Source organism: Carcharodon carcharias, chromosome 31 (assembly GCF_017639515.1).
Source record: "Carcharodon carcharias isolate sCarCar2 chromosome 31, sCarCar2.pri, whole genome shotgun sequence".
Lineage (NCBI taxonomy): Eukaryota > Metazoa > Chordata > Chondrichthyes > Lamniformes > Lamnidae > Carcharodon > Carcharodon carcharias.
The window spans coordinates 21,053,879-21,074,222 of NC_054497.1; the positions used below are offsets into that span (position 1 = coordinate 21,053,879).

A 20,344-nucleotide genomic window follows, 5' to 3' on the forward strand; every position below is an offset into this window, starting at 1 on the left:
ACAGTGTGATTTTACTGAGAGTGTTAAGGAAAACTTGGGCTGGAGCAGAAATTGGTGGTTGTGATGTTAGTGTGCTCGGGTGACAGGAGAACTAAGCTATCAGACCATTTCTGAGACCAAGTGGATTAACTGCAAAGTTAATTCAATTAATTAATTGGATTGTGTTGTGTAAGTTAATAAGGGAGAGACACTGAGAGCTGAGTGAATAATCAGCTGGAATAAAGTACATTTGTGCTGATGACAGACTTGAGTGCGACACTGGCAGGCAGCATTTGCTTAGAGAAGGCGAGAGGATAAGTTTGATCCAAGCAGAAGGTTGGCACTGACCAAGTGTGCACTTGCATAACCATCTGGTTAGTGCCCCATCTACTAAGCACAAATAATAAGATGCTTTAATTTGCAAATAATCTTTTTAAATAGGTCGATGTCTTTAAATGCCCCGACTGCAAACATCAGCAACAGTTAAAATTATAGAAATAGTGGCTCTCATTAGGAGCTGGTTGAGAAAGAATCATTGAGTCTGACACAAGCTTCCAGAATCCATGGGACCTTTGTGATCTGATGTCACCTTCCTGCCTCGCAGTGTTCTGTCCTAGACAAGGATGAAGCTGTTTTCTGGTTGAGACATGTATGGTTACAATGATTTTCTGGTTAAGCAGTTAATTTTAGTTCTGCCTGTGTAATTTTCTGACAGCTGTGCAAGTTCTTGAATTTAAGTATTGTTGGTTACAGGCATGTGTGCGACAGCCTGGTGTTTGCAGAAACCCTGACACTGCTTTTGTCTTTAGAAATGTGCAGTTTTGCTGTGGGTCTAGTGTGAGTGATGCAGTTGTTCCTGTTTGGTTGCATTGCACATTGATAAATAAACCTTGCTCAGAGGGCGGAGAACCTTCAGAAATTCAGATATGGAGACAGCATGAGCATGCTCAGCACCCCTATCCCCCCTCCCCCAACCAGCTCCTCCCAATGCCCAAAACTTCAAATCTGGAGACAGCATGAGCATGAAGGGCGATAGTGAGGCTAGGCACAGGGGTGATGAATGAGTGGTGTTTGGGGTAGGCAGGGTTTTGGGGTGTCCGGGCGCTGGGCGGAGCTGGGTGTCCGGGCGCTGGGCGGAGCTGGGTGTCCGGGCGCTGGGCGGAGCTGGGTGTCCGGGCGCTGGGCGGAGCTGGGTGTCCGGGCGCTGGGCGGAGCTGGGTGTCCGGGCGCTGGGCGGAGCTGGGTGTCCGGGCGCTGGGCGGAGCTGGGTGTCCGGGCGCTGGGCGGAGCTGGGTGTCCGGGCACTGGGCGGAGTCGGGGCGCCGGGCGGAGCTGGTGGGGGTCGGGGCGCCGGGCGGAGCGAGGGGGTTCTGGGCGCCGGGTGGAGCTGGTGGGGGGGGTCGGGGCGCTGGGGGGAGGTCGGGGCGCCGGGCGGAGCAAGGGGGTTCTGGGCGCCGGGCGGAGCTGGTGGGGGGGGTCGGGGCGCTGGGGGGAGGTCGAGGCGCCGGGCGGAGCAAGGGAGTTCTGGGCGCCGGGCGGAGCTGTGTGTCGGGGCACTGGGCGGAGCTGGGTGTCGGGGCACCGGGCGGAGCTGGGTGTCGGGGCACCGGGCGGAGCTGGGTGTCGGGGCACCGGGCGGAGCTGGGTGTCGGGGCACCGGGCGGAGCTGGGTGTCGGGGCACCGGGCGGAGCTGGGGGGGTCGGGGCACCGGGCGGAGCTGGGGGGGGGTCGGGGCGCCGGGCGGAGCTGGGGGGGGTCGGGGCGCCGGGCGGAGCTGGGGGGGGTCGGGGCGCCGGGCGGAGCTGGGGGGGTTGGGCGATGAAGGGGGTGGGGTGAAGCTGGGGGTCAGGGCGATGTGGGGGTGAAACTGGGGGTCAGGGCGATGTTAGGGGGGAGGGGGCCAGGCGGAAAGTTGGGGATCCGGGCGATTAGGGGAAGAGCTGGGCTTTGCAGGCGAGCTGGGGATCTCAGCAATGGGTGGTGGGTGCTGGGGTTTGCTGTGGATTGGGGCTTTGGTGGGAGTGGGAGCTGGGGGTCGGGTGTTCCGGGGAGAAGGAGGTCTGAGCATTCGGGGGGAAGCTCAGAATTTGAGCAGTGTTTGCTGGGGATCTGTAAAGAATCAGGTACATACTTGATTATCTCCACTTGGTCACATTGAGAAAGTGAATGATTGTGCAGGGAAATAATTGGATTCTCCCTGAGTGTGGTTTCCTGTAGTTACACAGGTCTGAACAAGTTCAGATTGGGTTCTCGCTGGTTACCTGGTGTTCATTCGCTGACTGCCGACATACTCTCAAACTTGCTGCAATTATTTTACAAGCTGATCATGCCCAAGAGTTTATGATGGGTTTGCTGTGTCTGTGTGCTAGGATGTTCCATAGTATCAGTGTTGAGAATGGAGGGAGTGTGTTTTTTCAGGCAGATTGAGGAGGTCAGTGTGCAGTGTGCTTGAGCACAGCTACCCTGCTAGCCGTGCCAGTGAGCTCCAGCTACTTACTGTACTCAACGCCCTTTGCCAGCTGTGTAACCCATGACATCAACAGTTTTCTATGTTCCTTTCAGATCTATTCATAAAGATGAGAGGGATAACAGTGTTGTTCACAGTTCAGTTCTAAAGTAGAAGCATTATCTGTTATTACGGATCGGTTTGCGTCTGCTCTAACTGCACGGACGAAGGAGCTGATGACAGAGAGAGTGTTTGTCTTAAAGGATGCTATTTAAATCGGAAACAATTGCTTACTGCTGGATAATACCTGCACTAGTACTTTTGCCAGTTGCTACGCACCTGATGCAGTTAGTATCTGTGATCCTGTGTCAGTCCTGGCAGTGCTTTCCACCCCCCCCCCCCCCCCCCCCCCCCCCCCCCCCAAAAAAAACCCTACCACCACCCAGCTGGCCCTGGTGGTGCCGCTCCCCCCACCCAGCTGGCTCTGGTGGTCCCCCGTCCACCTCCGGCCCTGGCGGTGGTCCCCATCGCGGCCACCACGCCTCTGTCCCCCCCCCCCCCCCCCCGCCCCCTCCAACCTGGCCCTGGTGGTGCTGCCACCCCCTCCCCAGCTGGCCCCAGCGGTGACTCTTAACTGCCCTCTGAAATGGCCTAGCAAGCCACTCAGTTAGAGGGGAATTAGGATGGGCAACAAATGCTGGCCTTGCCAGTGACACTCACATCCCATGAAAGAAATAATTTTAATTTCTTGCCCCATTCCCACTCTGACCTCTCTGTCTTCATCGTCTTACATTGTTCCAGTGAAGCTGAACATAAAACTCAAAGAACAGTACCTCATCTTTCAGGTAGGCACTTTACAGCCTTCCAGACGCAACACTGAGTTCAACAATTTCAGTCATAACTTCTCCCATATTTTTGGGATGTTAGCTGTGGATAATGATTCTGCAGTGCCCATATACACCACCCCTAAACCCATCTTTTTTTTTTCCACTTGTCCTATTACCATTTCCTTTTGCCTTGCACCATCATCCCTTTTGCATTTCACCCAATCGCAGATCTCCTCTTTTGTTCGTTTCACTCTCCCCTCTTTCCGTGCCTCTGCTTAAAACCTGTGTCATCTCGAAGTTTTTCCAGTTCTGACTGTTCGATCTGAAACATTAACACTTCATCTCTCCACAGATGCTGCCTGACCTGCAGAGTATTTCCAGCATTTTCTGTTTTATATCAGCAGGCCAGGCCTGCCAGTCTTGCACAGCACCAATCAACAGGACCGGGCTATCTGTCTGTCTCGGCGCACCTATCAGAAACAAAAGGAGGAAGTGAGTGACATGGAGTTTATGTCACTAACATGCTTACATCCTTTACCTGTGCCCTCTTGAACTCGCGTAGCACAGCCACTGTTAGCTAATAAGATGTCCTTAAAAGCAGCCAACTTGGAGCAATAAAAGGAGTGTTACAGGGTGGCTTTTGTTTGATTAGTTGTTCCATCTACTGTGTAAAATCATTGAGAATCCTAAAACATTGAGATCAGGTGTTCACAGTTTTGTCATACAGTCCACGCTATGACACTTAGAAATATGGTACTTACAACCACACAATTGTTGAGGACGTGAAAACTTTGCAGTTTTGAACTATGGTTGATTGAACCCTTCTTAACCTCATTACAATTTGCCACTTCTATATTTTTCTCTTACTCCTAATTTATGAGATTTTATACCTTTCTATAATATATAGTTACATTAAATGCTAACTCCATAGACCTATACATTAACAATAACTTAAGTTACTAAACTGAATTTCTTTCGAAAGAGGAAATAAGCTCTTTTCGTATTGGGCTAATGAGCTCAGTGCAACTCCCCATTTTTTATTTGTCCCATTATCAAAACAATTATTTGTTACAAATAATTGCTTTTCTACTAAGTGAAACTTTTAATTACAAGCCTGCCTTTGATTCTATCTCTTTCAGCACTGTCTGATACCCGCACCCCCCCCCCAAACTCTATAGAAACCTCAAATTAAAAAAGAATTACTTCATCCAGTTTTTTTCATTTGTCAAGATTAATTTATTCTTGAACCCATATCAGTGATTACAATCTCCCTGAAGCTGGGGAGTCAGTATGCATTGGCACACCTCCAATTAACTTCTTACGAAGCAGGCGATTGCTTCAATAATGAAATCAAATTAAATTGCCTGGCCAGCAACGCACACAGCAAATAGAGCAAAACAGGGGGAGCTGGCAGCAGTAATTCAAAGAGGAACTAGGTGTAATGTCATCTCCATCATGCTCCTTTAACCAAGAACCTAGGACTTTTGTGTGCATGTTCCCTGAAGGTAACAGGACAGGTCGGTAATGTGGTTAAGAAGGCATATGGAATACTATCCTTGAATAGCCGAGGCATAGAATATAAGAGCAGAGAGGTTATGCTGGAGCTATGTAGAACACTAGTTAGGCCACCATTTGAGTACTGTGCCGTTTTGGTCACCTTATTACAGGAAGGATGTAATTTCACTAGAGAGGGTACAGAGGAGATTTACAAGGGCACTGCCAGGACTGGAAAAATTGCAGCTATGAGGAAAAATTGGATAGGCTGGGGTTGTTTTCCTTGGAACAGAGGAGGCTGAGGGGAGATGTGATTAAGATGTACAAGGTTGTGAGGGGCCTGGATGGAGTCGATGGGAAAGATCTCTTTCCCTTGGCAGGGAGGTCAGTGACTAGGGACATAGATTTCAAGTGACTGGTAGAAGGATTAGAGGAGAGATGAGGAAAAATCTTTTCACCCAGGGGGTGGTGTGGTTCTGGAACTCACTTCCTGAAAGGTGAGTAGAGGCAGAAACCCTCACCTCGTTTAAGAGGTGTCAGGATATGCGCCTGAATTCCTGTAATCTCCAGAAAATGGGATTAGGCTGGGGGGCTTGTTTTTTGGCTGGTGCAGACACGGGCAGAGTGGTCTCCTTTGTGCCGTAAATGTTTCCACATTTTCTAAATATCTGGAAAGGAGGAATGCACAGGGATGTCCAGGGAGGGGCAGTACATGAATTGCTCCTTAGGAGAACCAGTACAGAAATGATGGGTTGAATGGCTGCCTTCTGTGCTGTAACAATTCTAATACAGCTGGGCACATTCTAGATAACAAGGTATTTTCTCAGGCCTAATGCAAAGATCTGTTTCCACAGGCAAACTCCCAATCCTTACATGTGCCATAATGTAGTTACAGAGTGATTAATCATTTCTTTTGATGATGTATATAATGGAAATACAAATTAGCTCCATAGGCTCCTAATCTCTCCTGTTGAAGGGTACGCCATGTATCTCCAGAGCTGCAAACTACAAATTGAGTATGATTCAACAAAAGCAAATACAGCATGGCAGAGTTCACTTGATTTCAGAACTTGACTTCACTTGTTGCCCCTGTTACAAATTATAAGATGCCCCAACATTCTGGCTTCTTTCTGCAATGTGACAATTTTTATACTTTGAACCAACATCCATGATGTTGGCAGTAGGTAAATGGGAACACCACCATCTGGAAGTTCCCCTCCAAATCACTCACCATCCTGACTTGGAAATATATCCCTGTTCCTTCACTGTCGCTGGGTCAAAACCCTGGAACTCCCTTCCTAGCAGCACTGTGGATGTACCTACACCACATTGGACTACAGGGTGGTCCAAGAAGGCAGCTCACCACTATCTTCTCAAGGGCAACTTGGCATGGGCAATAAATGTTGGCCCAGCCAGAGAAGTGGTAGATCAGTTTTCCTTGGGAGTATCCCACTAGCTTCAGCTTATTAGCTGGCTGGTGAAGCAGTGGCTCCCTTTACTTTGGCCTAATGTCCATGATGAACTGTTACAGAAAAGTGTGAAGTGATACATTTTGGTAGGAAGAACAAGGAGAGGCAGTAAGATGAAGGGTACAATTCTAAGGGGTTGTGAGAAGAGATACATGGTGTATATGTATATGGTTGTTGAAGGAAAAACTTCTCTATGCAGTGATTAGTTAGAATCTGGAATGCACTGCCTGTGTGTGTGTGTGTGGGGTGGAGGAAGATTCAGTTGTGATTTGCAAAGGGGAATTGAATAAGCACTTGAAGAGAAATAATTTGCAGGGCCACAGGAAAAAGGCAGGGGGTGAGACTAGCTGAATTGCTGTTGCAAAGATCAAGATGGACATGACTGGCTGAATGGCCTGCTCCTGTACCATTCTACATTCTAGACTATGATTGACCTCTATACCCCTTAACTGCGTTAATTGCTAAATTATCTGCTTTCCCTTAAGCGATTTGCTTGCTAAATTGTTCTCTGTCCCTTAACTGTTTTAATTGCTAGATTGTCCTCTATCCCTTAACTGTGAATAATTGTTGGATTAAACAGCCTGGTTCATTTGTTGCAGAGATTTACCTCCAGCATTCTTTTGTGCATACCTCATAGTAATTAGAAATCAAGGAAGGGAAAGGAACTCAGGTCACCCTAATTGCACCAAGATAGTGGGATTATGTGTGAATTCCATCTACGTAGGCGACTCCCAGTCTGCAAAACCCCCAAGTAAAAGTTCCCTTTAAACCATTCACTCACCCTACTTCTTACCAACACCTTCAGCCCATGTTATTTTTCCACAGTTCACTGATCATTAGAATAAGCAGACTTCCTTTCTTCAAATTGGCAGTAGATCAACTGTAAAGGCCTTGACTTGGGAAATATTCAACAGCCTGGCAACACGTGTGGAAGGTGAAACTGTAACATTTCAGGCCGGTGACTTTTAATCAGAACTTGAAAGATTAGAGATGTAACGGGTTTCGAGCACGTACAGAAACAGGGTGAATTGGGAGGAAAGAACAAAAGGGGTGGGCTGTGATAGGGTGGAAGGCAGGAGAGATTAAAGGACAAAGAAGGAGTTGATGATGCAAAAGGTGGTGGTAATGGGACAAGTAAAGAAACAAAAGATGGGCCTAGAGCAGGGCTTCCTAAACTGGGAGTCGCAACATGAGATTCTGGGGTCGCAAGCTCTGCAGCAGCCCCCTCCAAGGGAACGCGGAAACTTTCAAGCCTCGAAATGGGGTCGCAGTTGAAAAGTTTGGGAAGCATTGGTCTAGAGGAGTGATAGATGGGAATAGCGGAATCGTCACCCTCAGCTAACATTGAAAAAAATAACAGAAATTATGATCTGAAGTTCCTGAACTTGGTGTTGAGTTCAGAAAGTCTTTTTGAAGGATAAGGCCCTGTTCCGCGAGCTTCTGTTGCTGTGTCTGGCACTGACAGCTTATTCATGACGCACACGAGCATACGGGTTAGGATAAGGAAGTAGGCCTTTCGGCTATTCGAGCCTGCTGCATCGTTTGATAACCCAATGTTTGGCGGGTTTGTTCCAACCTTGTTCTTTAAACAGCTCAGCATCTCTTTAATGTGTGCCTTTGTCTCCATAGGCATTTGAAGTGGCTGAACAGGAGCTGGGAATTCCAGCGCTCTTGGACCCAGAAGACATGGTTGCAATGCGTGTTCCAGACCGTCTCAGCATTCTGACTTATGTATCTCAGCTCTACAACTACTTCACCAACCAGACCCATGGTATGGAGTTGGGACAGCTGTGCATTTTCACTTGTGCTCACTGTGGAACACTGACTCTGTTTTGACTTTCTTTAATTAAAAACCCAAATCATATTTTTACAGTTTGTCGGAGGTGGCAGAGAGTTCAGCCCAAAGTGAAATAATATTGAAGTATGAGTTGCAAAGGATCCTTCAAGTGCAATACACTCACCGTGCAACCTGTTGCAGTTTAAGGGCACCCAGAACAGCAGCAGACAGGACTAGCAATTGTCTTTTGAAATTAAAAGGCTGATACACATACACTGCTGACTTAGGATGCAATAAAGCAAGGCAAGATGGAATTAGAGAAACACAATGATTCTGAACTCTGTTTCTCTCTCTACATGCTGTCAGACCTGCTGAGTTTTACCAGCATTTTCTGTTTTTACAACACAATGGAACAGTTTTGCGTAATGAGAGCAACTAATAAACTGGGTCCAAAACTGATGCTGAGTCACCTTGCAAGCTTAGAGGAGCTACAAGTATCCCTTCCTCATTCTGTCAGCTGAATGGGGGAGATCCTTGGTTGCTGCTTTGAGATTGTTGTCACACTGAACCGAGCCGGCATGTGTTCCCGCCTCAGGTTTTGTCTGCCAATGTTGGTAACGGTTTTTTCTGTCATCAAGCTTGCCCAATAAAGTTTTCCAGGCCACTACTGATTCCTTTTACAGGTGTAATGCCACCAGAGACATGAAAGGGTGAGGGAATGAACATATGTCAGCTTGATCCAGTGGGCTAACAATCTCAAAGTAGCAGCAACCAAGGAGTTCTCCCCATTCAGCTGACAGAAAGAGGAAGCGATATTTGTAGACTCTCAAAAGTTGCCTGTAACTCAGCATTAGTTTTGGTCTCAGTTTCATAGTTATTAATCTGTCTACCAATTTCTTTGGGGAGATCAAAACAGCTTTTGGGAAATGGAAGCATACTGTACATTCATTTATAAATGTTTTTTCACATTTTTCGTGCACTTCATGATTCTACAAGTCATTAATATTCACTGTCGATGTTTCCTCATTTTCTTAAAGACGCTGAGTCCTGCCAGTTCCGCAGGTGCTGCCTGCCTGCTGGCACTTTCACCCAGGTAGCCAGTATGCAAGTTCTTAGGGATTCTATCGTCAGTTATGTCATTAAATACAGCTTACGAAACATAAGCACCACGTGAATCAATCTGCTGATGTGAGGCGTGCTTCTTTGGACAGTAATATCCTGCTAAGCTGTGTGGTCACCTGAAAGTTCCCATGTAGATCTCACACAAGTCTGCTCTTTTAAGCTACCACGCGTGTACAGCCGCACAAGAAAAATTCAAGGAATCACATGCTTAAACTGCCTGTGCACTCCAAAAAAAGAATTAGAGGGTATGCTGATGGACAGATGACCTTCTTACCCTTGACTATTGTGCGAGCCTGGACAGTAACCACTCGGCTTTCTAATGTTCTAAATTAACTTTCAAAGCATGAGAGGATAAGGAGACCCGTGCTTCCGATCTTCAAAACTTGTATAGATTGCATGCTGGAAATTCTATAAACTCTGCATGATCGGTATGCATATCTGACTGGATTAACTGCTGACCGTCCAACTTGCCTTTGTGGCTCGCATGTTAGCTCAAATTGTTAATGGCCCTCTCTCCTTGGGTACTGTTTTCTCTTCACCACCACCCCCCCACTACCTTTCAGGTCTGTCATCATCACCAAAAAAAATTTACTTGACCCTCTGTCCTTGCAACTACCACCCTATTTCCAACCTCTTTCCTCTCAAGTCCTTGAAATTTTCATTTCCCAAATCTGTGCCCAGCTTTCCCACAACTCCATGTGTGAATCCCTCCAATCAGGTTTCCACCCCTGCCACAGTATTGAAACAGCTCTTAATTAACATCCCAATTCGTGCCCTGTATTTGGTAAACTATCCCACCTCAACGTTCTTTGCCTGTCTGTAGGCAACATCTTCCTCTAGCAACTCTCATCCTTGGTCCAGGTAGGTTGGATTCCCCTTGTCTGGTTACATTTGTATCTGTTCAGTCGATGCCAAAATACTTGTATTGTCCCTTCCCTCCCCTCATCCTTTGCTCAGTCTCCATCAAATTTGCTGAACTGTCTTTCTATGGTCCCTTTAAAAAAAATTTGAATCACTTGTGATAACTTCTCTTCCTGCACCGTTGTCTGGAGTACGCCAAGGATCAATCCTTGTCCCACACCCCCATTTCTCACCTACATGCTACACCTCAGCGATATCATCTGAAAACTCAAGATCAGATTCCACATGTGCGCTGACAATACCCAGCTTTACCTTGCCACTATCTCTCTCGACTCCTTCACTGTCTCTGATTTGTCAGACCTCTTAACTGACATCCACTACTAGATGAGCAGAAATTTTCTCCGATTAATATTGTGAAAACCAAAGCCATTCTCCTCAGTCCCTTCCACAAGCTCTGTTCACTAGCCACTGGCTCCATTACTTTCCCTGACCACTATTTGGGGCTGGACCAGACTGTTCACAACATTGATGTCCTACTTGACCTGCGCTGAGCTTCTGACCCCATATGCTGTCCATCATCAAGACCGCCTACTTCAATCTCCAGAACATCATTTGTCACCCCCTTTGCCTCATCTCATCTGCAAAAAGCCATTATATGTAACGTTGTACCTCTAGATTTGATTATTCCAATCCTCTCCCAGCCAGTCTCCCACCTTGCAAACTTCAGATTATGGAAAACTCTAACTGTATCCAAACTCGCACCAAGTTTATTCATCTATTCCCCCTTGTGCTCACTGACCTAAATTGCCTCCCAGTTTAGTCATATCTTGATTTTAAAATTCTTGTTTACAAATCCTCCCAAGGCTTCACCCCTCCCTATCGCTGTAATTCTGGAGAACTCTGCACTCCTCCAATTCTCTGACATCTTGTGTGTCCCGAGTTTTCATCACGCCATCATGGACAGCTTTGCTTCAGCTGCCATGGGGCCCTAACCTCTGGAATTCCCTCCAAAAATCTTCTCTACCCCTTTACCTCTGAAGATTTCCCTTAAAACTTATCTCTTTGACCAAGCCTTTGGTCACCAGTCCAAATACTTCCTTATGTGCTTCTGTGTCAAATTTTGTTTTATAATGCACCTATATGACACTTTGGGACATTTTACTACATTACAATGCTATATAAATACACATTGTTGAAGTAAGATAAAAACATCAGCTGAAACCTATCTTTTGAGATGGACTGAGATTTTAGAAACTCCAATTTAAGGTATTAAAAGGCACAAGAGACAATTTAATGGTAAATTAAAATTTGTTACTGTGAAAGATGAAATCAATTTTTTCAGTTTTTCATTAAGTTCAAATATTACTCTGCATGTTCAAAATTTATTTCAGTGAAGGTTTTGAAGAGGGTGCAGAAGAGATTTACTAGAATGATCTCAGGGATGAGGGATTACAGTTCCGTGGATAGACTGGAGATGTTGGGGTTGTTCTCCTTGGCTTGGAGCAAAGAAGTCTAAGAGAAGATTTTATAGCAGTATTGAGATAGAATAAATAAAGAAGAACTATATCTAGTGGCTGAAGAGTTGATAACTGGAGGGCACAGATTTAAGGTGATTGCCAGAAGAACCAGAGGTGTCATGAGGAAAACCTTTGGATGGTTTGATGACTAGGTTTGGAATGCTTGATTTTAACCTGATAAGTTGATGGATACAGAGTCAATAGGAGCCTTCAAGGGAAGTTTGGATAAATATTTGAAAAAGGAACCTTTGGAGGGGTTCGGGGAATGAGCAGGATCTCACTGGGTTGCTCTTGGAAAGAGCCAGTACTTACTTGAAAGGTAGAATGGCCTCCTGTGCTGTACAATTCTATTCTTTTATAACTTCATGCTGCACTTCACAAATAGTCCAATGGAATCTTTAATATCCATTTGAAAAAAATAGGTGCCCCCTCGAAAAGACAGTGCCTCTGACAGTGCAGCACTCCCTCAGCACTGCACATAGTACTGAAATATCAGCTTAGAGGATGCCCTCGAGTTTTGGAGTGGAACGTGAGCTCCCCATCTTCTCGCATGTAGCTCCTGGGTTTATTGGCACCCACCATCATGGCCATATTCTCTTGAGATTGTTACAGCAGAACCTTCGGGCACAAAGTGTTTTAAGGCACCATGGGAATGCAGACTCATGGGAACACCATCACCTGCAAATTTCCCTCCAATTCACACACCATTCTGACTTGGAACTATGTTACCATTCCTTCACTTGCTGGGCCAAAATCCTGGAACTCCCTAAAAGCATTGTGGGTATACGTACATCAATGCTGTTGCTCAAAAAGGTGACTCACCACCACCTTCTCGGGGGAAAATAGGTATGAGCAATAAATGCTAGCCCCGCCAGAGATACAGCCCAAGAACAAATAAAATTGTTGAATAATATTGAAACTAATCAATTGTTTAGGCTGAAGTCCAATGTGCTATTGCCATCTCCTGCTGTTCTGGTAATCTATCGTTCTTCACATGATGTAGCGCCTTTATTGCGAGAGAGTGGACCCTGCCAAACAGCTGTGAGAATAGAGACCATCATATGAGGCAAATGATGTTCACTAACTGCTCAGTTAGGATTTTGAAGACTCCAAGATAACGTTGCTTTTTTTTCTGTAGCTGGTGTTCCCCCCTCCATGAAGAGACCGGCTGAAATATCACCTTCAGAGCCATCGATCAAGAAAGCAGTCACTGTGAGCAAACAAGTCTTCTCACCAAATGTGAGTCTGTGTTAGTGATCAGCAAGTTGGATAACTTGACTCTGGTAATCCTATTAACTATCACTGAAATTACATTATTCATTAACAATCACATTATCCTTGTAATCACATTCACAACAATTTGTATTTCTATAGCACCGTTAGTTCAGAAAAACATCTGGGGGCTTGACAAAGGCATGATCTAAAAATGGATGCTGAGCCAAAGGCAGAGATGTTAGCAGAAAAAAGGTGGATTTTAAGGGGGATCTTAAAGGAGGAAGAGGATATGGAAAAGCGAAGGGTTCAAGGTAGGGGCCAAGGTGACTGAAGGCACGATCATCTATGGTGGAGCACAAGGGACTGGATGCAGAAAATGCCAGTCAAAGGAATGGAGAGTTCTGAGAATGATGAGGTGGGAAGTGGGTAGAGTTCGAGTTTACAGAGATAGGGAGCGGTGAGGCCATGAAGGGATTTGAACTGGAGGATGAGAATTTTAAATTTAAGGTATTAAGAGGATGCTGAGCCAATATAGGTTAGTGTGAATGGGATGATGGGTGAGGAATAGAATATGGGCAGGAGAGCCCTGGAGTTGGAATTGGTACTATGGACCATTGTTATGATCTCGGTTGAAACCAATATTTTTTTTTTAAAAAGAAATCTGAAATCCCAGTTATTTACTGAAAGAATGAAGCTATAAGATTCCATGGTTTAAACAAAAGAATTTTTACTGTACAAGAGTCAAGCAAAGCAAACACAAAATAAAGGAAAATTTCTGTTATCTGACATGCTGCAGGAATGGGAGGTGCCAGTTAGTTAAATATGGCAGTTAACTAAGGTGTAAAGCAAGTTCCATGTTTTCATCTAATCAAAAAGCTCCAGGATGATCATGCTGGTGTAGAGGTCTTGCGAGAGGTGCTGGAGCGCACAAATCAAGTGAGGGCACCGAGTGGAGATGGTGCTACAGAACAGTGGGAGGCTGAGACTGGAATGAGGACAAGCCACAGATATAGCAATTACCAGTGAGTTTGACATTTCCAGTCAAAAAACAGACCCCACCCTAGAATTCAGGTTGTTAGAGTGCCGGATAACAGAATTTTTACTGTACTACCTTAGGTACTCTCCTATACTCTAAACTCTGGATTAACAGGTAAATAGAAGTTGATTATAGACTATAAATTACACGTTAAATGGCAGATACAACTAAGACAGACTTTACAGATTGGATTGGCAGTGCACTCAGCATATATGTCATCAATCTTGTCACGAAGTCCTTCAAAACTCTTGTCTCTCACACAAAGATTTTCAGCTCCTATTCTAGGATTTAGCCTGATCTTCAATTGACAGCAGCGCACAATCAACTTGAGTTCCACGGGCAGGGTCTTCACCAAAATTTGCACATTTTCTGTAGAACCTCCTCAGCTCTACTTACGATGGTCTGGATGGTGTAGATCCACCAATGTTATCTTCAATTAACAGAAACAGCTGCAGCAACTGTATATTTGCCGAATCTTTGGTTCTGGATCTAGCCCCTGTTGTCTTCAACTGGCCTGTACTGCACCACTGGGATCATCCTCTGAGCTCTGTCCTTTTATTTGTTTCAACCAGTTTCAGTTTTCCAGACGTTTTGGTTTCCCATCTCACTTTCAAGTCTTTGTTTTTAGGACGGTCAGTTCCCCTTTTCAGTTTCCCTTTTCATTAGGGTCTGTCTCAAAAAAATACAAGCTTCGAAATCACAGATTCTATCGCACCAAACAGTTACAGTTTGGACCTCTCAACCAATATTTCTCACTTGCTAATCTCAAAAGGTAAAGCTTCCAATGGCCAGTCTATACTTCTTATGAAGCAAAATCTGGGAATTGTAGACCAGTCAGCTTAGCGTCAGGTAGGAAATATAGTAGAATCCAAACTAAAAGAAGTGATAGAAGAGCATCTAGACTAAAGGCAGGAAATATAACAGAAAATAATCAGCTCCTCGGATTCCTAAAGGCTGAGTCATATTCAACTAACAATACGTTGCTTTCAAGAGGTAACGGAAAGAATAGACGAGGATATTGTAATGGATGTCATATACTTGCATTTCCAAAAGGCCTTCAATAAGGTACCACAACAGTGGGCTCATGACAAAATTTTGGGCATGTGGAATCATGGGACAAATAGCTGAATGGATAGCAAATTGGCTTAAAAGGATAGAAAACAGAGACTAAGGGTAATGAGTGTTTATTCACATTGGAGGAAGGGAGAAAGCAGTGTTCTGCAAGGATCAATGCTATCATGATATTCATAATTTACATTATATTTGACTGAGCAACAAGTAACTCGAGATCAAAATTTGCAGATGATACTAAACTGTGGGGGTGGGCGAGAAATGTAGCATGATACAAGAAAACATTGGAAAACTTGCAGACTGGGCACTTAAATGTGAAGTGAACTTTAACATAGATAAATGTGAGGTGATGCACTTTGGTAGGAAAAATAAAAATGTCACCTACATCTTAGAAAATAAATTGAATGGGGTAGAAAATAAACTGAATTGGGTGCAAGTGTAAAGGGATTTAGGGATACAGGTGAGCAAATCATTCAAAGCAGCCTCCCATGTCCACAAAGCAATTAAAATGCTAACAAACTGGATTCTGTTTCTAAGGGTAGAGAATTCAAAAGTATTGAAGTTATGTTAAACTTGTTACATGATCATAGTCAGATCACAGAGAACTATGCACAGTTCTGGACTTCATACTATAAAAAGACGGAGAAGTACTGAAGGAAGTGCAAAAAAATTTTAAAGATGGTACCAAATGGAGAGATTACAGCTTTTGGGAAAGATTGAACAATTAAATCAAAAACAAAAACAAAAATACCTGGAAAAAACTCAGCAGGTCTGGCAACCTTGGTGGAGTGGAACACAGTTGACGTTTCGAGTCCTCATGACCCTTCAACAGAACTAAGTAAAAATAGAAAAGGGGTGAAATATAAGCTGGTTTAAGTGGGGGGGAGGGGGGTTGGGACCAGAAGAGCTAGGTAGAGGGCCAGTGATAGTTGGAGATAGCCAAAATATGTCACAGACAAAAGGACAAAAAGGTGTTGAAGGTAGTGATATTATCTATAGGAATGTGCTAATTAAGGGTAGAAAGCAGGACAAGCAAGGTACAGATAGTCCTGGTGGGGGTGGGGTGGGGTGAAGGAATCTTAAAAAGGCTAAAAGGTAGAGATAAAACAATGGATGGAAATACTTTTAAAAATAATGGAAATGGGTGGGAAAAGAAAAATCTATATAAATTATTGGAAAAAACAAAAAGTAGGGGGAATAAACGGAAAGGGGGTGGGGATGGAGGAGAGAGTTCATGATCTGAAGTTGTTGAACTCAGTATTCAGTCCGGAAGGCTGTAAAGTGCCTAGTCGGAAGATGAGGTGCTATTCCTCCAGTTTGCGTTGAGCTTCACTGGAACATTGCAGCAATCATGTTTCTGGGAGGGAGGAGAAGGTGTGAGGGCGGATGCGCGGGAGATGCGCACCCTCACCCTCCAGAAACATGATAGGGTCCCCCTTGTCCTCACTTATCACCGCACCAGCCTCCGCATTCAAAGGATCATCCTCCGCCATTTCCGCCAACTCCAGCGTGATGCCACCACCAAACACATCTTCCATTCCCCCACCCCCACGCCGGCAGCATTCCATAAGGATCGTTCCCTCTGTGACACCCTGGTCCACTCCTCCATCACCCCTACTCCTCAACCCCCTCCCACGGCACCTTCCCATGCAACTGCAGAAGATGCAACACCTGCCCCTTCACTTCCCCTCTCCTCACCGTCCAAGGGCCCAAACACTCCTTTCAAGTGAAGCAGCATTTCACTTGCACTTCCCTCAACTTAGTCTACTGCATTCGTTGCTCCCAATGCGGTTTCCTCTACATTGGAGAGACCAAACGCAGACTGGGTGACCACTTTGCAGAACACCTTCGGTCTGTCTGCAAGCATTACCCAGACCTCCCTGTCACTTGCCATTTCAACACTCCACCCTGCCCTCATGCCCACATGTCCGTCCTTGGCCTGCTGCATTGTTCCAGTGAAGTTCAACGCAAACTGGAGGAACAGCACCTCACCTTCCGACTAGGCACTTTACAGCCTTCCGGACTGAATATTGCATTGAACAACTTTAGGTCCTGAACTCTCTCCTCCATCCCCACCCCCTTTCTGTTTCTTTCCCCTTCCTTTTGTTTTTTCCCAATAAGTTATATAGATTTTTCTTTTCCCACCTATTTCCATTATTTTTAAATGTATTTCCATCCATTGTTTTATCTCTACCTTTTAACCTTTTTAGATTCCTTCACCCCACCCACCCCCACTAGGGCTATCTGTACCTTGCTTGTCCTGCTTTCTACCCTTGATTATCACATTCCTTAGATAATATCACCACCTTCAACACCTCTTTGTCCTTTTGTCTGTGACATATTTTGGTTATCTCCACCTATCACTGGCCCTCTACCTAGCTCTTCTTGTCCCACCCCCCACCCCCTTAAACCAGCTTATATTTCACCCCTTTTCTAATTTGAAGGATCATGAGGACTCGAAATGTCAACTGTCCTCCTCTCCACCAATGCTGCCAGATCTGCTGAGTTTTTCCAGGTATTTTTGTTTTTGTTTTGGATTTCCAGCATCTACAGTTCTTTGCTTTTATCTTGAACAATTAAGTGCTTTTTTCTTTAGACCAGGTAATCTTATTAAGATCTTTAAAATTATGAATGGATTGGACAGAGAGGTTGAAAGATTCTACGTGTGGGAAGATCCAAAACTAGGAGCCATATATGCAAGATAGTTACTAACAAATCCAATAGGGCTTGAGAAACGGTTCTACTCAGGGTGGTTAAAATGTCGAGGTGGTTGAGGCAATTAGCTTAGAAGCTTTCAAAAGGAAACTAGATGAGTACATGAGGAAAAAAAGGAATAGAAAGATATGCTGAAAAACTGAGATGAAGTGGTTGGATTGGGATGAGATGTGGTGTATAAACTAGTTGGGCCAAATGGCCTGTTTCTGTGCTGCAAATTCAATGTAATTCTATGTAAAATGCAACCTTAATGCACAAAGTGATTGGGCTCAGTGTATAACCAGCAAACAGTGAATCCTCCTGCCATTGCAATGTGCTACAGAAATAATACTGCCTCCTCGCTGTTGCAAAGGTTACCAGAGCAGTATTATTTGGATTAAGTTAGGAAGAAGCAAACATAGCATAAGGCTGAGATAATATTTTTAGTTACATTCATCTGTTGTAAGTCTAACCTTAATTGTTTTTGAAATTCTTGGAGTGTTTTTTATCAGAACTTCAGCTGGGTTATGGGTTGAACATGTGGCAGTGCTTTGTCTTTAACAACCTGGGCAGTAATCTGGCTTTGGTGTGGAAGAGAACAGGGTGGGGCGCCTTGCAGGCCTGCTATTGAACTCATCTGATTTTCATTTCTGTTCCGTGCAATGGCTTGAAAAATGAGGTGGGTTCTATAAAGGGCAGTCGTTTGCTCTGCTAGCTTGTTGCTCGGATGGTGGAGAAAAATGGTCTCTAAGCACCAGGGAAGTCCCACTGCAATGCAGAGCTAAATGATGAGATCAAGTGAGCTGAAGAATTGGCCTAAGGCTCACTATATGAGTGTAAAACTGTCAAATCCACTGAAGCAGCTTCATAGTTGCTGGTTTATATTCTGTGACACTTAACTGATAGGAATTTCCAAAATGTAACATCCTTTGTTCTGCAAAGGAGATGCCCCTAGCCATCTCTCACTCCAGGTGATTGCATTCCCTTGAACACAATCTGCTGTACAGTTAATTTCCACTGTGCACAGTCTGGTCTCAATTATAAACAGGATATCAAGATCAGAACTGAGAGGTTATAATTATTACGAAAGATTGAATAGGCTAGGGCACTTCTGGAACTAGGAGTCACTGTTTAAAAATAAGAGGTTGCTCATTTAAAACGGAGATGAGGCAAAATTTTTTCTGACAGTCACGGGGTTTTGGAACTCTCTGCCTGAAAAGACAGAGTTGGATAGATTCTTGGTAAGCAAGGGGTTCGTAGGTTATCAGGGGTAGGTGGGATGCAGATTTGATGTTACTATCAGATCAGCCATGATCTTATTGAATGGCGGAACAGGCTCGAGGGGCCTAATGGCCTCCTCCTTATCTGTATATTTCTCTCTCTAGAAAATAGAAGGCTGTGAGGGGTGACTTGATAAGAGGTCTTAAAAAATATTAAAAGGTTTACAGGATGCATATAGCGATGTTACTATTTGTGGGGGAATATTAATAATAAAGATTAGATAGTCTCTAATCTAATAGTGAATTCGTGAATGGGAAACCTTTTACCCAGAGAGTGATTAGAATGTGGAACTCGCTACCACAGAGAGTGGTTGAGATAAGTCACAAAGATGCAGCTGGGTAAACACAGGAGGGAGAAAGGAATAGAAGAATATGTTGATAGTGTTAGATGAAGAGGGATGGAAGGAGGCTAATACAGAGCATAAACCAGCATGGACAAGTTGAGCTGAATGGCTTGTTTCTGTGCTGTATACTGTATAATTCACCTTGTAAGAGAGTGGCTATCACTCTGCTTCACCATACTCTGAAGTGTTTAGTACTGACAGTGTATCATTCCTAACCTCCATGTCCTTTATCCACCAGAGTGATTCTTCAGAAAAAACTGCAGCAAGGCCCTCTTGGAACACGCTCAGCAGCAAATGTGCAATTTGCAGCAAACACGTTCACTTGGTACAGAGATACTTGGTGGATGGGAAACTTTATCATCGCAACTGCTTTAGGTAATGTGAAATGAGGGTCCAGGCTCCTTGCTGCAACGCCACACCACTTGTTGCAGATATGTCAGTTAATTTACGGGATGCATAACAGTAAGAGTCACTTACTTAGACCTGTAATGCTTTCTGATCAAGGTTATTTAATGGTTTCCTGCATTGACACAGGCTTGGTTCAGCAACCACACCAGCAGTCGTTATGAAGAAAATTAATAGGATATCGATCTCGCTTACACGTTATGCATTAAATACATATTTTGTCATTCTTTTTAATTATCTCTGAGGATTTGAGTGATACTGACACACCCACATAGTTGCCCTAAGAAGCTGCTAGTGGATCTCTTGAACCACTGGAGTCCATGTGGTGATGTTTAATACTGTTAAGGAGGGAATTCCAGAATTCTGGCCTAGCAACAATGGTGGAACAGTTATATATGGCTAGGTCAGGATGGTGTGTGACTTGGAGTTGATGGCTCTCCCCATTCCTGCTCTTGTCCTTGTTCATCAAGGAACTGTTAGTAACTTTGTCCTGTAGATTGTACATACTGCGTCAGAGGAGAAGGATAGTGATTGGAGTGACAAGCTATGTTGAGGATGGTGTCAAGCTTCTTAAGTATTGCTGCAGTTCCACCCACGAGCAATAAGTGGTGATTATTCAATCACGCTCCTGGCTTGAGCCCTATAGATGGTGGAAGGACTTGAGGTGACAGGAGGTGAGCCACTCATCATGGAGTATCTAGTCTCTGCCCTGCCCTTGCAACCAAGCTATTGGTATGGTTGGCTGCGTTAAGCTCCTGACCAATGATGCCTGATGTTGATGGTGGGGGTCTTGATGTTGAGGTGAC

General features: G+C 44.7%; 1 protein-coding gene across 3 annotated transcripts in view; it reads left to right on the plus strand.

Moving 5' to 3' along the window:
- The window catches only part of micall1a (MICAL-like 1a), an 82,721-nt gene that overhangs the window by 12,877 nt on the left and 49,500 nt on the right, over nucleotides 1–20,344 (plus strand). For 2 of the 3 annotated variants that reach the window (XM_041177858.1, XM_041177859.1), the window contains 3 exons: nucleotides 7,846–7,987; nucleotides 12,632–12,732; nucleotides 19,372–19,508. In XM_041177858.1, the coding sequence (XP_041033792.1) occupies nucleotides 7,846–7,987; nucleotides 12,632–12,732; nucleotides 19,372–19,508 (380 nt within the window). Of the gene's footprint in view, nucleotides 1–3,605; nucleotides 3,746–7,845; nucleotides 7,988–12,631; nucleotides 12,733–19,371; nucleotides 19,509–20,344 lie in introns of all 3 variants that reach the window. The other variant, XM_041177860.1, reaches the window with a different exon arrangement.